The sequence below is a fragment of the Malurus melanocephalus genome, unplaced genomic scaffold (genome assembly GCF_030028575.1).
Source record: "Malurus melanocephalus ecotype Western Australia unplaced genomic scaffold, MMel_1.1 scaffold_872, whole genome shotgun sequence".
NCBI lineage: Eukaryota > Metazoa > Chordata > Aves > Passeriformes > Maluridae > Malurus > Malurus melanocephalus.
The window spans coordinates 83,355-101,491 of record NW_026624104.1 but is presented as its reverse complement, the minus strand read 5'-3'; the positions used below and the strand labels follow the sequence as shown (position 1 = coordinate 101,491).

Genomic DNA, 18,137 nt, shown 5'->3' with positions numbered 1-18,137 from the left:
CATATTGCTGCAGTTTCTGTAAATATGGAATTTAGGAGACAGAGTACTTTGTTCTATTTTTTTTTAATGTACTATGATTTAATTTATTTTCTTTCTGGATTTACCGATGTATATTTTAGTATTTTGGAAAAGCTAGACCTTTTCCAGTGTTCCATATGTGAACTTGATTTCAACATGGCTGAGARATAAATGAATGCATTTTTTTCATGTCTTCCAAAGAACAGGATTTAAAACAGCTTTAAAAATTATTTTGCCTATTGAGAAGCATTCATGTTTTTGTRTCATCTAATTTTCATTGCATGTTATTAAATTATACAACTCACTATGTCATCAGGATTATGCAAGTAATTATATGAGCATAAGAAATACATTCTCACTTCTATTTACCTCTGAAAGGAAATACTGCAAGAATTCTCTCATGAATCTGGAAAAAGCTTGTCATGTAGTAATGGCTCACAACTGCCATAAAATAATTTTGACTGTCTAGTGTAATCAAGGTTTGCTAAATTTTGCTGACACAAAGCAAAGTCAGTGTGGAGGGATGAAGGCTTCACAGAGAGAATTGACTYGTGCAACAAAGGCAGTGAACTTATTCCAGATTTACATTTTGTAAAGGCATAGTAAACCAACAATTTTGTAATTTTTCAGCATCAAAGGAACTGTTTAGAAAGAGTTTTTCTGTAGACATCAAGAGTAGCTCTTAGAATTCTGTAAAATGCCGTAAGTGTTGGATTTTCCAGCCTGGTACTACTCTGGGATCTATTGAAACTTTTTACCCTGTAATAGACATTGATCTCTGCATATTTCAAAAACTACATATTTATGGGCCTTAGAACTCCTTTACTCTAAAGTAGAGGAGCAATTAATAGTCACCTTTTTCTGGTTTTAAATATTAGTTTTTCCACAAAAAAAGTTATACTTCAGTTACAGAGATGTGTAATACAGTATTCTTTTATGAAACTTTAGTATTTTAAACCAGAAAATATTATACTCCCTTGTGGTGATGAATATTTATAAATCAACATTTATGCTAACAATGTTTGCCACTTCTGCACATTTAGACAAATTATTTCACTGTTTTCTTACTTAGCAAGCCCTGAATATTGAAGGGGTTTTTCTGGGTTTTGTTCCATTCTTACTTTTTCCACTGAGCACATTGGAAAATTTCTGAGCTGAAAGATTGAAAAATGGCTTTGAAGTATTACACAAGAACATTTTGCTGCTTTTCCTTACATTCAATTTCAATCAATTGCTATCTCTTGAAGTAAAAAAAAATTAAAATATTAAAAATATTTTACCTGGTTTCTCCTTGCACCTCAGAAAACCTTCCTCTTATAAAAGTTTTGAGAAAGCAATTTTTTTAAGCCTGGGAACATACATGGGACCATGTAGGATAGAGATTGTCAGAACAACTGTGCTCCAAAGGCTAATGATTTACTTACAAGTGATGCAAATTTTTAGGATAGACTCAGTGAGAAATCATACTCAATATGCCAGTGATGACTTGAAATAGGTATGTTACTGATTACTTGCAAAATGACAGCTATTGTTTATCTGCTAAACATTTTGTAGCTGCATGGTTATTTTAGGATGGATTAAGATTTTTTTTTATGTGACTTCATGTCAAATTATAAATCTAAGCAGATTTTAACTCCTGTTTCCTGTAGCACATTTACAAATTAATTCCACTTCTCCCACGGTGTGCTGACACATGAACGCACTTACAGAGCTGCATTACACCAGCAAATGCCCATTCAATTGCTACAAGCCTATGAATATTGATATTTGGCTTTATTCCATGATGTGTTCTTTGGAGCACCATCCTGAAACTTGGTTGTTCCTTCCCTTCATACTAATTTTAAAACCATAACAATCATTTTATGTTATTAGCATTATGGAAGCAGAAAGTAGTACTTAGGTTGGGGCTTTGACAAATRCAAATGTGTTTTATATAATTGAGATAGCAAACAGGATTTGACTATTTATTCAAAATATTTGCAAACAATTCCAACATTTCAATTTCTTGTAAATCTACATGACTATACAAAAATAAATGTAGTGATATATTAGCTCTTTTTAAATAACATTATAATTCTTCTTATGTAGAGTGATTTACTAATCCTSCAATGGTGAATTTCATCTTATTATTGCCAGAAGGGATTCCCAATAATATCTATGCAACTCATTCAATAACTGAAATTTCAGACTGGTTAACATCCAGAAGTAATCAGTGCTTCTTTACTTAGACTAAATTACTACTAAGCATGTGGAATGAACATTGTATTAACAAAAATTGAGTTGGTGTATTGTTTAGATGTATGAAAAAAAGCTTTTTCATGTTCAGTGATTGATTTACTTTTGCAAAGATTACTGAATTTGTCCGTTCAAAAATCAAATAATTTTTAAACCTGGAGTTGAAATTTAGCTGTTGCTGTCAGGTAATTGCCATTATGCACAGCTTTCTATCCCCTTTTCAGCATATCTCTTGAGGTTAGACTCTGTATGGAAGAACCTAGAAACAAACATTCTCAGTGTGAAACTACTCTGCCYGTGTAAGGCCCCTTTATCTATGTTTTGTCCCAGTCTCTCCTTTTTTCCACCCAGAATCAACTTATATATTTGTATGGGCCATTAACAGTCATGTTCCATCTCCCTTTAATTTCTAAAATCCTTAGAAAACTTACCTAACAAAATTCTTTTCCCTAAGTCTGCYCCTTTGACATTCCAGCAGCACTCTACGGTAGCACACTCCGACTGGTTGTGCCTCCAAAAGCCTTCTTCAGACTTCTGCTTCCTCGGGTCTTTCCTACTTTTGATATCACCTGTTTCTTCTGTAAAATCTCGATCTCCTTGTACTTTTTCAGTGACACCTCCCTGAACTTTATCTCCTGATTTTATGGCCTCTTTCTTCTTGTGCATTGTATATTTACTCTTGCAAATCTCAGGAGCTGATACTGTCTTTGATTTTCTGCAGACATTTCCTTATCTATTTTATCTTGTCTGTTCACACAACTTCAGTTGGTCCTTTGTGCCAATGTGCCTTGCAAAAGCCCACTTTTTTTACCTTATTTTCCTTTACTCAGCCCAAATGTCAGATGTTGTCTGTGACCTTTTCTTTTGAATGTGTCATTCTAAATACAAATTTAACAAGGTTTTTTCTGCTTTTMTTCTGTATAAAAGTTTCCATTGAAAAGAGCCCAATCAACCAATGGGAGAAGCAGACTTTGTTCTAAGACTTTCAGATAAGAAAAATGAAAAAAACCAMATGACTGAGAAGTCTGCCAGTCTTTAAGAAATGCTATGATAGCYAGCAAATTTCATACTCCTTTGGTTTGGTTTGGTTTGGTTTTTAAGTCAATTTGCCAATGTCCTTAAAGGCTTCAGTTTTTCAATATCAGTAATTTTCTTTCAACAATATATATGTTTGCCCTACTTGCAAGTTTACTGTAGAAATACACTCAGCTTTTTATCTGTTTAATAATATCTGTAATAATTTTCTGTTGTGGAAAGCAACTCACCATCATTTCTTCCTAAAAGCAAGCTCTTTAATCACATTGATTCATTCAGAAACTCTTTCTTAAGTTGTTTTATGGGAGTTTTATTTTAKYATMCTAACTTACAATGAGCYACTTTTTGGTRAACTGGTTTACCAAGAGTTCTATCRTTCTATTGGAGGAGAAAATTATTTAACTGAAAATTCTGTTCACCAAATCTGGACTCCAGTGTGGTACGGCTGGGTCAGTGCTCTTTCATTTCTGCATATGAACCTTTTATAAGACATGAACAAATGCAGGAATTTAGTGGTGCTACAGGAATTCAGGTAGGAAAATAAGGAATTAAATTATTCAGTGACTACTTTTAGATCTTTAATCTGTATACTAAAGTATTAAAACAGGTTACGTAGATGTAGAGTTCCACTGCTAAAGCCTCTTTCAAAATTCCCCTATTTAATTTGACTCATTTCACAAAGCTTTCTTTAGTTTTTATTGGTAATCTAGTTGCTTTTATTTTGTATTGTTTTGTTGTTTGTTTTTTTTTATTGTGGCAATTTTGAACTCTTATGTTTGAAAACAATTATTTTAGGACATATTTTCTCAACTTTGTTCCAGAATTATTATAAAAATGTGTACAATATACAGTAACCACAGAATCACATGATATTTGAGGCAGGAAGATATCTCAGGAAATTATCTGGTCTAATGCCCCCTTCTCAAAGCAGGGTAAGATTAAATGCATTGCCCAGGACTACATGTAGATGTATGCTGAATAATAAGGATGGAGACTCCACMACTTAWCTGGGCAGTCTGYTCCAGTGTTTGACTCCTCACAAAGSAAAAAAAAGGCTTTTTCTTAACAGAATTATGTGTTCTGGGCTGGTCTGCCTGCTGGCAAAGATGCCTTCACCCTCGAAATAATGTGAATTAAAAGTTGGACAACACCTTTTGCTGCCACAGATTAAACTAAGATGCATGTTWTGATTCAACTGGCTGGCTTTTTCAGGCTTCTTAATAATCCTTAGGTCCATGTGAATTTCTAAGGRGACAGATTTATTTTGATTATGCATCATTTGTTGGAGGGAGGAGCTGTTCTTTTCAGTGTGCCAGAAGTGAAATACCATGTGCCAAACATTTTACATTCCAGATTTTTTATGTTGAAAATGTCTGTTTGGAGCAGAAATGGTCTCTTGTAAGAAATTCTGCAATGTTCACTTTGATTTATTCTGCTTAATTACTGTCTCWGCTACTTCATGATTGCTCAAGCTACTGCAGTGAATATTCAGGAGACAATTTTTCATTTTTAAACTTCTTACACCTGTCAGGAGGCCGTATGTTGAGATGGGGAACACAAACACRCAGTCACTTAGATTTACAATAACCAAAGYAGATGAAATTGTTTCAGAATGCACRGACACCATGCAGTTCTRTCAGTGGAGGAGGTGGGATRGAAGCAGACTTTTACCCCAATATTYCCACTGCCCTAAGGAAGAACATATTGAGGAAGCCTTTATTCTGCAATGACTCAGTTACATCTTCCCTAGGATGACTTTKCTGCTTGGTCACCATCAAAATAAGAAGGGCCTGAAACTCTTCTGCCATCAGTAAAGAAACTCCTTTCCCTCTGGTGCATGATAGTTTAAACACTTAGAGGAAAAAAGTAGAGCTGCCTTTCTCTCCCTGTTCCTTTTTGAATTTTTGAGCACGTAGATGTTCCCTGTCTCACCTTTTCACCTCTTATCCAAGCAAATAAGTTGTATTTGAGCCTTGAATCTTTAGAGACATACCAATCTTTGCAGCTCTTGCTTTAGCTTTTCACAGTGTTAAATGCATGTGGCAGTTCCATTCCAGCACCTCTCAGAGAGGCTCAGGACATGTTCTGGAGCTGAGGGGAAAGGGTCCTTTGTAATATACCTGGAATGAAAATGAGAAAAAGAAAAGCAAATTCCGATTCTCGAGCAAATGCAGCGTAGCAGACTGTATAGTAGGATATCCTGGAAGGTTGAGAGAATATATCATCTATTAACCACCAAAATGTTCATGCTCACCAGTTCCTAGCTAAATTTATGCCATTGCTTACAGATCCTTCATAGGAAACATGCTGGGGAAAGGAACAAGAAGTGGTTTGTTTAGGGTTTTTTGGGTTTTTTTGCTTTTTAATTTTGCTGGCAGATTGTTGGAAAATATCTTCCGACATTCCTTTTAGAGTTTGAAAACTCAACCATGTAAAACAGACAAGAGAAAGCATGGAGGAAACAGAATATGTTCAGTACATGTGTTGCTGATTTGAACTCTTCAGAGTTGTGTGTGTGGTAGGTGACTTTTTTAACGAGGCAGAGGGTTCAGAACTTTCCTATGTAATTTAAAATCTTTCTTATTACTATGGGAAAAMAATCTGAAAAGGGAGAAATATCTTTAAAGACTTTCATTACTAGACACAGGCTAGTATCCTACATTTTATTAAGAGACCATGAGGACTAGAATACATATTTCATGTGTACTTTTTGTTCAGAAACTCACCCAGGAGGCCTTGGGCCATTTGCAGAATTTAACTGCAATTGCAGTTATAGGGCAGGTGGCTCGTGCTGCAGCTCCTCAGAGAAATTCTGAAGTCCTCTAAAGACTCAGCAAATATTTACTATTACAAYTGAGTTTTGCATAGCTGCAGAAAAGATGGGTTAAAAACTATCTGTCCTAAGTTCTATAATTAATGTGGTAAAACACTTTGGTCTGGAAATCTCATTCCTTGAGAAGTAATCAGAGATACTTTCCGGGTCTTTCAGTGGCCACAAGGAACATATACACAGACTTTACAGGGTTTTGAACTTACATATGGCTTAGCTTTAAAAAATATAATTTTTAAAGTATCTATTCCACTCCCTCTGCTGTTTAAACACAGGACAAATTACATTGACCACAAAACCTTTTTATAGGTGACTTATCTGATTCTGTATTATAGATAAATCTATTAAGAAAACAAGTCTTCATTCTCCAAAGACTTGCTTCCATTGCAAGATAGCAATTATTCAGGTTCTTATATTAATTATTATTTTCACTTATGTGAGAAAGGTATGCTTTAAAATAATTTTCTGTGCAAATTTTTTTTCAATTATTTTTGCAWAGATGAATGACTTTGAAATTATGATCACCTTTTTCTGACTATTCAGAAGAACAACAAAATATTAATAAATTAGATACATGATTAAATTAATGGAATTACAGGGAAAATGAAAACTTTTGAGTTCAGGAATATCATGTCCTTAAATACTATGCTCTTGCAGAGGAAGAGGCATTAACACTTGATGAAGTGAATKAAAAGTTTCTTGGTCACTTAAATAACTGGAATTATTTAAATTTTAGGGCTTCTTGAAAAATATTTTGAATATTACCTTTATTATTAGTTATGCTTTTGTTCATAGTGATATATGAGCAAAATACTATTTCATGTGCCTTGTGAGAATTCACTGTGGGAAATACAAACTATTCCAGGAAATAACAGTCCCATCAAAAAAACAGCAGGAATTGAGTGATGACCCAGCTGTAAATTCAATGTTATGTTTTGTTCTGTAAGAACTACATTTGACCACTCAATTCACTTGAATCAATAGACATGTTTCAAATTTGATAAAACAAYAATTTTCCCATTTGTGAGACTACTCTAGAGAGGTAGAAGTACAAAGCTGGGGCAAATAAACTATTTTTACACACTTATGGAACATCTACTTTTGAGTTGGAATATTTTACTTCATTGTGAGAGTTCTGTAACTTTTGACACTAGTATTAATAAATGAGAAAATATTTTAAAGTAATTTACTCTCAGAGTTCTGCTGAAAGTCTGTTGAAAGCTGTTGAAGAAATGGATGCCTGCTTGGAATTTTTTTTCTCAATTCTGAATTTTATGAGATATATGCAAATACARGCATCTAAAAATGAGTATTTATTTATCTATTTATTTATTAATTTATTTATTTATTTACAGGTGTTCACCCATCAGCCATCAGAATGGAGGAGGAGTTTTTGCCTTGTGTGTCTCTTTCTTCATATCTTTTTTTTTCTTAGTAGTGGAAGAATCAGCAGACCAAAATGTGGTTAAGGATATTTTATCTCATAAGCCTACCACTGTTTAAAGGTCTTTCTATTCATAAAAACATTAATAGTAATGTATATTATTGCTTCTTTCCTCTTTCTATTCAAAGCGGAATTTTCTCTGAAGGCATAATACTGAAATTATGATAATCATACTGTTGGTTCTGTTTAAAATTGGCCCCTTTAAAAATGTTCTGCAATAATGTTTCCAGTGTGTAGCTGGTATGTGTGTTAAGTACATCTTTTTATTGAATCAGTTAATCAGTTAACAAAATTTAAAAAGCAGCTAGAGGCTAGCCTGGATCCACCATGCAGCCAACAGCTTTGTGAATTGTTGGTTGTGGTTGATGGAAAATGTGTCATGACCAGCAGAACTCCTGCAGCCTCTTGCCCATGGTAGTGCTTTTATTCTGTCACTAATACCAAAGAAGACTTTTATCAGTTTTCTCTTTGTTGGCAACTGCTGGTGTCCTGTCCCCTGAATAATGACTGAAAATTTCCTAAAGCTTTTTAAAAGCCAAGAAAAAAAATCATACCAACCTTCCATATAATCTGGTTTTAAAGGGGATTCTTTTTGTGTTCATTTAGAGCTGCTTCGGAATTTCCTTGGTGGTTTGGTTTTTTGGTTTTTTGGGGTTTTTTTGAGGACTGCCTATGAAATGTGTCTTGTGTCAATGTTACTTGATATGATTTAGTACCATTGTGTTTCCTGTAGGCATCATTATGTTTATTTTATTGCACATTTTATTGCACATGGGGCTTTATGCAAACATCACACTTTCTGTTGTAGTTTTCCTCACCTTATGATGCAAGTGATGAGGGTATCTCAAGGACAAAAATAAATCTTGTTTGCACTTCTTACATGAAGCCTTTTATAGGCAGAGTTGAAAGAGGAATAAATGATGGAGAAAATCTTTAACAGTTCAAACAGGAACTGTTCAGAACATGCAAGATATTCCAGGTAAAAACATCTCTCTTTGTGATTGAGCTGAGTGGTTGTGACAGCCTAAAGATGTACACAGGAAAGGTAATGGGGAAGATTTATTTCTCTGCCCGATTTCAGAGCAGAGCAGCAGGAGAGATCACACAGGCACAATTTACCACGCTGTGCTTTGAGCAGGGAAGGGTCCAACCAGCATCAAAAGTCAGCATTAACCTGGTTACTGTGCATTTTCACAATGTTGCACTGTGTGGATGAAAAACATCATGGATTTCTTCAAGTCTGGAGATGCCTTTTAGCAATTAAGAAAGTCCATTTGTCCTGTTCTACTTTGTCACTGTTTTTGTAAAAAATGAAATCTAGTTCACACATTCAAAATTTTGTTATTTCTATGATAAATTTTSTTAGATGGCAGCTGACATTACTTGCTCTTTTGTCTCATGATCAACTTTAACTTCGTAAACAATGAAATAAATTAAAAACTTCTTATCTACTCGGCCAATTTATCTAGTCCTTTGAGTAAAATGCTAATAGGATAAAAATTTTATCTTTTTATTCCTCATACTTGCTCCTGGCTTAGCTTTCTAAATATCTAAGATGCAGTAATCTCATTATTTTATGGAATCTATTTATAAAAGAGTACATGTTAAATAAACCTAAAAATTATAATATTCACAGAGAATATCCACAAGAGGGACCATGTAAATCTGGAAATCATTGGTTTTCTTTATCACTCTTCCTTACAAAGTGTTTAAAGATTCTTTATAGTACCTTTCCTATTTTTGCCTAGTCACGGTTATTGCACATCATGACTTGAGATGCCAATATTTACTCTCTTTGATGAAAATAGCCAATGTGCCTAACCAATTTTACCCTAAGCCTAATAGCCCCACCTGCCAAGCAAACAGGACAGCAGTTGCATTCAAGTAGTTGGGGGTGGAATGTAACTTTGAGCACGGTGCTAACATCATTGTGAAAATGTAAAAAAGAGCAGTGAGGAGTCCCTAATGGTGAACCTGTCTTTTCCTGGCWACTGTTCTGCAGAAACACTGCTAAGAGATCCAAGTCTGGAGCCTCTCAGCCTTTAGGGCAGCTCTCTCACACTGATTGCTGGTAGAACTACCTTCTCTGAGTAAAGTTACTCAGGTGTGCGTGTTTTATGTTTCCATGTACGTGTAGAATATTTCCATGACTAAACTCCCAGACTAAGTTATGTCATTCCCTCTGCTTCATTCATGTACTGCCAGTGCTTACAGCAGTGTGCCAGTTTATTGGGCACTGCGTTAAATTTGAGAGCTGCAGGTTGCTTTTATTCATTCTGTATGCTTTAGGTAAACACAGGCAAATCTCTTGGATTTTACTGTGTGATATTAATGAAATGCTAGATCGTAATTTTCTGGTTTGTGTCCCTGTACAATTGTATTGAAAACTTTCAGTAATAATAACCCATGTTCAGACTGGGAGATATTTCCATGCAAGAGTATGTTGGGTTTGTATCAYACCAGAGAGAACTCTAGGTAGTGGTTTTAATTCATGCATATTCTATTAATGCATGAATGAGAAAAGTGAAAGCAGTTCTTTTGATGGGGTACAAATTAATGCTGTGAAAAATGAGAAAAACCTACCAGGCTGAGACTTTTTTTTTAAATGAAGTGCAGATTTTCTGGCCAGAGCAGGTTAGTTTATTTTGGTATTTATTTYGGTTYATTTGGGTGCAGCCTGCTCATGCTTTTGGAAGAATGCCCACATGATGAGCCAGTTCCTGCCTCCCAATCCCTGCCTTGTGAAGGAAGATCCCCAGGAGGTAACTCCTTTGACCATGTGTTGAGCACAGCTCCTCYTCTGCCTCAGAAAGGACTTAGGGTATCTTTTTTTTTTCCCCCGCTGGAACTTAATGACTGAAAGAATAGTGTGAATCCTATCTCCCATTTGATTATTAAATACTTTACATTGAAAGGATTTAAAGTCTTCACTATGACAGTGGGGAAGTACTGGAACAGCTGAGAACTTGAACAGAGAAGTGTTGGATGTCCCATCTCTGGGAGTGTCCAAGACCAGGTTTGATGGGGCTTTGAGCAGCCTGGTTTAATAGAAGGTGTYCMWGCCCCRGCAGGAAGGTTGGAACTWGATGATCTGTAAGGTSCCTTCCAGCCCAAACCCTTCCATGATTCTATGATTCCATAAAAGTATCAGACTTTACCCAGGGAATGAGATCATTAGAAACCATAAAGTATTCTGGACTCTCTCTAATGCTGTGCTCTGACTATTCTGATTTTTCAGAAATAATTCACCAAAAATATTGTCACGCTTGGAACAGGCTGCCCRAGGAAGTGGTTGAGTCACCACCTCCAAAAGTATCCAAAAGACATGTCAATGTGGCACTTAGGGACATGGTTTAATGGTGGAATTCACAATTAGTGATTGGACTTGATGCTCTTAAGGGTCTTTTCCAACCTAAATTATTCTAGGAGACAATGAAATGCTTCAAAGGAGAGTAGATGTACGTTTGGTGTCAATTTAATCAGTAAAGCCGACTTTCCAATTCTGCATTTCTATGGCAGCATACACCTGACAAAGTTTGTCAGAAGTTGCCAGGGTTTATATTTCTGATTTATACCTAAAAGTAGATTTTTTTTTTTCCAAAGGGACAAGAGAAGAGTTATGTCTCCACTTTCTGTTWACCTGAAGTGGATGATTGAAATCTTGTGTTCTTATAAAAACACAACTGAAAAGTCAGGTGTTACAAAATCTTTTGGGCCTGATTATGCTTTTTTTTTTTACTGCAACCATCCCTCACAAGATTGTAAGAGGTCTTAAGTTGTTAAAAAACTCATGTTAAGCTTAGCAAAGAGGGGTTGTGTTAGTTTGAAAAGTCTTTTGTAATTCTCATGTCTGATGTTGTGGTACTCTGCCTATTTTCATTTGAAAGAAAAGACAGCAATAAGAGTTAAAAAATGTGTTGCCAATTTTCTGCTAAAGGGTATTCAATGCTAAATTGCAAGCATCCTTTTTAGGAGCTATCTTGGGGAGGGGATTACCATCACACAGAAAGATGTGTGTAGAAGCACCAGGAAATAGGCCCTGAAATCTGAGATTTTTCCAGAACAAGATTTTTCATTGTATGTGGGGAGATGAGAAATCCTTTTGATTTTAAGCACAGGGCAAAAATAAGCCAGCTGCATTAAAATTACTTTCTGCTTATGGTTGAATTTATTCTTAGATCTTTTTTTTTCTAAGATYACCCATGGAAAAAAATAAAAAGTCAAGTCTGTCAGGTACCTAGATTTTTGAAGAACCAGAGAGAAACAGATGGGTATTTMTAAAAAATGAACTGTCTCTTCCAGAATAGTGAGCTGTAAACTGAGTATGACAAGAAAAGAAAGAAAGTTACAGAAAATAATCACTCACATGTAGAGGCACACCTGGTGAACAATGTAGTTTGCTAAGGCTCAGGATTGCCAGTTTTCTGAAGGTACTGGGAGACCAGGAAGCAGGAGAATTCACAAATGTTATTCACTTATTTATGTCATAAGCTATTGACATATGCTCTGATGGCATCTTCACAAGAAACTCATTTCTTTCTGCTGCTAATAACTGTGAAAACTTTTTTGCCACTTGTGTTTAGAAAGAAAATTATTACTTCATAATGAATGTAATGCTTTTCTTATTTATGCATGCTTTTCTGCCTCTAGGAGTTGAGTGACTTCCAATATTAGCATAGAGGTAGCATTAATCCTTTGCAAATAGTGGAATCAGCACATCATGGAAGTCACTTGCTGTGAAAATATGCAACTGGTACGATTCTAAGTGCCATATCGAGTCCCACAGCCTGAGCAGGTTAATGAGTATAACATTCTTAGTGACTGAAAGGCTGAACTTAGGTAGCAGTATCTGTGTAAATCCAAAAATTATCAGGCTGCTGGCATATTAAATTTAAAGTCTTGAAAGGAACTTGTCCTGATTTAAAGAGTCGATAGAAAATGAAAACTCTGTGTCAGTAAATACACACCAAAAAAAGAAACAATAACTGAACATGTGTATATCAACTGTTTCCATAGCTTCATGGCATTCTGGCAAGAGAGAGAATAGTGGACAGATTTCAGCTCAGTGCTCAGCATGTGAGAAAAAGGCACATCTGAGGTTAGGAGTTATAAAGAAAAATTCTGAAGGCATTATTACTCTGTTGTGTCAGGCAATTGTGTATCCATATCTTGAGAGCTGAATGTTATTCTGTAAAAAGGAGTTACTAAAAAGACATATTTAAAGAATATATTTAAAATGTCATGGGAGATCTAGCAGGGGAAAAGAGAAGATTTGCAAGGCTGACCAGAAATAGAGAGCTCCACTTCCACTGTGGAAGGGCCTTTTATTGCTGGKGTTGATGAAAGAATGAAACTCAACCTGTAGGCACCACGCCTGCTTTCTGACCTCAGCTCAGTGTGGTTCTCACCATGCATCACTATTATAGCTGAACAATATCACAGTGGAGACTAAATTCAATAGACTTCAATTCACTTCTGCTCAGAGAAAGAAATAAGYTCTTTGATCTTACCAAGAATTTAAGTAATTTTTAATAACTTAAAATTTATTTTGAGTTTTAAATGGTTTGATGATCAAGAGATTATTTTTTAAAAAACAACATTAATTTAGTGGGGTCTTTTCTGAAAGAATGCTTTCATTTACATCTTTCTGCATTGTAGCTGATGCCAATATGAGTTGGAGATGGGAAAGTAGGAAGCTTCTCCATCTGCCTCCTTCAACTTCTGCGTAGATAGTTGGCTTTGCAGCGCAAAGGGTTTTCCTTCCTTTTTTTTTTTCCCTTCTCCTTGCTGACAAGTAAAAAAAATCCTCAACTAGAGCATGTTCTTGCATGAATTACATGTAACCTTCTTCACTGAGAAGTTTGGAAAGTTTATCTTCCTACACGTCTTGTTATGTGTGGTTTTGTGTTGCTAAGCCAAAAATACATCAGTCTTCTATAATACAAATCTTTCTTGCTTTTCTAGGCAGGTTTCAAGATGTAGCTATTTTGCTTGCTGCTAAATTCTGGCTCTGCTAATTAGTTTTGTGCTTTGTTAATTTTTTCCCCCTTTAATTTGTATGCATTGAATTGACTTTAATTAAACCTCCTTGACAGACTGCTTCTTCCTTTATTCCCATAATTTCTTTTTTTCTTAATCCTGACACATCACAAAAAGTCTGCTTTCATTTACTCTGGCATCAATTCACTGCAATTCCATCAGAGTGACTGGAGTTACTTTGAATTTACTGCTTTATAAGYAAGAACAAAATTTGTTCCCATGATTGACAATTACAGACATCTGAATGGAGGTGAAAACCACAAATCTTTCCAAAATAATGTTCAGTCTTTAGTCTTAATGGGTTTCATGTCACCAAGGAATATRTCAAGCGATTCTGCCAGTGGCCATGTGGTGGGAAAAGAAATCTAAGTGCATGAATGTAAGAATTGGATATTACTAATGAGCAAGCTTACAAATTAGCATATTTTGACATAATAGAAGCCTAGTACAAGTCAGACTCTTTGTTTTTAAAAAKTACACCACAAGAGATCCTTTTTTCTTTCTGTAAAATGAGAGAGTGAGATTACTCACCAGAGGGAAGCATGGCTAGTGGTAATCACTGAAAATATCCTTGAAGTAATCTCCACTTTCTGAAACAGCAGAGTACATTTATGTTATCTATGAAATCATGTTGTTTGAGCTATGTGAAGGCATTTGACAACTAAAACTTTACAGTGATTTTTATCCCCCCTTCAAGCAAGGGGATTTTTATTTCTTTACTGCAAAAGATTAAGCAAAAAGAAAATGTGCATACTATTTACATTTCTACCAACGTCTGAAATGTCAGTAGTTCAGATCCCAAAGGTTAGAGTGTTATTTCCTGATCTTTAATGGACTTTCACTTCTGTTCTGCAGAAAAATGGAAAGGAAGAGGAAGAGCAGGATCTCATTTTGAGTCAGCGCGCAGACGGAGTAGAGCTGTCCTTTACCACATCTCTGGACATCTACAAAAAAGAGAGAAGAACAAACTGAAAATTAATAATGTAGGTTAAACTCTTTTTTTCCCCAAAAAAAATATAGCCTTTGTACTGTCTTTAAGAAAAATATAAAAGTGAGAATGCTGTAAAAGTTTGGTGAGTACTTGAGAAATATTCTGGCCATAATTTTACAGTAACAAGGATTAGAATGCTTTCCACTTAAGTACACTTCTGCCTTCTGTGGTATTTGTTAACATATAGGAAGATAGTGCACTTAATCATAGTGTAAACAGACCTTAAGTGCCAGGAAAGCCACATTATAAACTTTCTCAGAACTTAGATTCCATAAGTTCTAAGAGCTTTAGGTTCCAATTACCTTGTCATCCCAATTATTTTATTTCAATTATTACTATTTGCCAAAAAAAAAAAATTATAAAAAAAAAAATTAAAAAAAAAAGAGAGAAATAAAAAAAAAAAAAAAGAAGAAAAAAAAAAAGAGAGAGATTCAAGGTATTGCTCTAGCTGAAACTCTAATCCTGTTAAGCTCCAAAAGGTCACACTTCATTTAGGCAAGTTTTAATGTGAATTTCTCCAACTTTGTGCTGTGATATTTATCTTTTCATTTCCTARTAGGAGTAGTAATGTTTCTGTCTTCAAATTAATTCTGTGTTCCCTCAGTAACTGTAACTAATGAGTAAGTTCACAAAAACRTGCTGTGAATGTTGCTAACACTAAATCAAACCATAGACAACCCAACAATATAACAACAGAAAGATATCTAAAGAAACATTAATGAGAAAAAATAAYTCCTGTTCTGTGCAACTATGTTTCAGGAGAAAAGTTAATGAAGAGGAAATCAGAATGTTTGTGTAAAAAATTGCTAGAATCATGTCAGAAAGCAYGTTCCAACAGTGGAAGCCTAGAATTGGAAGTAGGGGAGCAAAAACACTTTCTCTGAAGAGTAGTTTTTTTTTTACATATCACTATTTTTAATAAGGTAAAGTCTTTGACAGAGACACAAGAACAAAATGGTCTTGTTCTGTTCTTTTTCTTTTTTTCCCCCAATGGGAGGAGATGGAAAACAGACAATGGAAAAAGTAACCACCCTGAAATGATGATCTTCCACCAGGAATGTTCCTGTTACTGGCTACCAAACTTAAGCAGCAGTGCAGATACATCCTCACAGATRTTATTACATTAAAAATTAAAAGTAGGAAAAACTTGATATAGATTAAGGAGGTGAAAATACACAACTGCTATATATCTCATAGTGCATACAGTCACTTCCATTGAATGTAAATATTAATGATGAAAAAAGATTAAATGTTAAAAAAGTTACAAGTGCTTCATGTTGAAAAGGCACAATAATAAAAAACTTCCCTGCAAAATATAACCAGGTCTTCCAGGGATATTTTCATTACATAGCACTACGATAATATTTTTTAGAAACATGACTTTTAATGACTTTTTAATGAGCTTTTGATGACTTACCCGTATTGTCAAAATCCTAGTGCAGATGTTATTGCACCATATTAAAATATTTATTCTGAGACTGATTTACTACGTTTAGTGCATGGACTTTTGGAGCTATGGATTGGAAGTAATACAAGGAACACTTTCTTTTCTGTGATTAAAAAATGGGCAGCTCCTAAGAACAGGGAGAATTCAGCTGCTTATTCTCATTCATGAATGAGAACCAAGAGCAGAGAAGGCACTGACATCAGTGTTTCAAATGAGACACAAAGAGAAAAGTTGTGACAGACAAGGCAAATGTAGTTAAGTCTACAGTCATGCCGGTTTTCATCTTTTTAATTTCATAGTGAATAACTTCAGGATCAGAAACAAACTTAGATTGCTGGATGCATTATATTGTTTTGGGAGGCTCTTTGTCACTGGAGCAGCATTAACCAGGTGCACAGTAACAGTGAGCAGCAATTTTGTTAGTAAATAATGCCAGACACTTCATGTCCCACATACTGCTTTTAGGGAAGGTAGGTGTTTCTAGTTAAAGTTTTGAAAGAAGAAAGCTAAGAATTTTTAAAGCTTAACACTGAAATCTTGATAAGACAGACTCAAGACAAACCTTAGTTTAATGACAAAGGTAGTCAGTTCTGAAGCCGTATTATGACGGATCTACTATTTTGATTTAGATCAGGAGTGCAATTTTAAAGAAAATCAAAAAGTTATTCCTACTAATTGTGGTTTCATTCACATTAACTGAATTCCTACAGATAAAACTGAACTGGGAAAGGTGTTCCAAGCACTGGAGCTGCTCAGTCCATGGGAACAGGGAGTGAGTCTGAATGAGCCTCCTCATAGCTCTATGCATAGAAGGTTTTTCTCCAGTACCATCTACTACTTTTCTCAATGTTTTCCTATTTAGAGTGCCTTGTCTTTGTGTATAAAAAGCTCTAACTTATCTGTCCTTAAGTAGAATAAGATTGCTCTGCAGTGAGAATTAATTCAAAAGAGGATAGATTTGCCAAATTCAGCACCCTCTTCATTCTATTTAATTTGTACCTTATCAGTCTTCTTCCTGCCTCAATATCTACAAAAGTTATTCCTTGAACAGAAACATCTGTGTAAAACAAGTGTGAGGATGATGGTGGGAAAAAAGTAGCATTAGTTCTTGCCTGCATATGAGTATGTCATATTTTATTACACTTTTTAAAGAAAAAAAAAGAAGAACCAACCATCCACCTAAGGGCTGTGTTAGAAGAAATGCCTCTGTGTGATCAAATTACTGTTTTGTCTCATTTAATTCTTTTCCCTTTTTTTTCAGAATGTTTTTGTAGATAAACCAGCATTTCCAGAATACAAAGTTTCAGATGCAAAAAAGTCCAAATTCATACTGTTGCATTTTAGCACTTTTAAAGCTGGCTGGGACTGGCTTATTTTACTGGCAACGTTTTATGTTGCTGTGACTGTACCTTACAATGTTTCCTTTATTGGCCATGATGAGCTGTCTACAACCCGAAGCACAACTGTCAGTGACATTGCAGTGGAAATTCTCTTTATCATAGGTAAGATATGCTTGGGGGTTGTTTGGGATCTCTTTTCTGACATCTAGGATTTTCACAGAATATATAATATAGAAAAAGAAATAATCGTCTCTTTCATGACTTTAAAGAAAATCAATTTTCGCTGTATGGCTTGATATTTTATCTGAACTTTAGATTGCCTTTTTTTTTTTTTTCTTGACTTTAAATTGATTTGGGTAGTTCTGCTGTTTCTCTAAAAGGGCTTTTGTTCTCAAGGAAGATTGAAACTCATTTCACCCTGTGGATGCTTAAAAACTTCCCAGCATAGGGATATGCCCTGGAATTGCTACAGCGTTGTTTGCAATCTATTTTTTTTTTAATTTCACAAACACTTAGGAGAGCCATGGACCACAAGCTGAATAGATTTTTAAAAATATTGCTTTAAGTTTAAAACTCATACTGCAATAACGTAGGTGTACAATATCAATATGATATATTGACAMCTGGCATAGAATTTGAGAGGTTGGAGTTTGTCTTCTGATCCATTCTCTAAACTTTTTATTTCCAAGATTCATTTAATTCTTATATCTTTTAAGAATCAAAAAGAAGACAAGATCACATCTAACAATGGTTTTGCA

The 18,137-nt window shown here is 35.0% G+C and overlaps 1 protein-coding gene across 1 annotated transcript in view; it reads left to right on the top strand.

The window, feature by feature from the left end:
• Positions 1-18,137, top strand: part of KCNH8 (potassium voltage-gated channel subfamily H member 8) — a gene marked incomplete at its 3' end in the record, with an annotated part of 163,175 nt that overhangs the window by 69,778 nt on the left and 75,260 nt on the right. The window contains exons 4-5 of the mRNA XM_057385811.1: positions 14,457-14,584; positions 17,301-17,541. Coding sequence (XP_057241794.1) covers positions 14,457-14,584; positions 17,301-17,541 — 369 coding nt within the window. The remainder of the gene's footprint in view (positions 1-14,456; positions 14,585-17,300; positions 17,542-18,137) is intronic.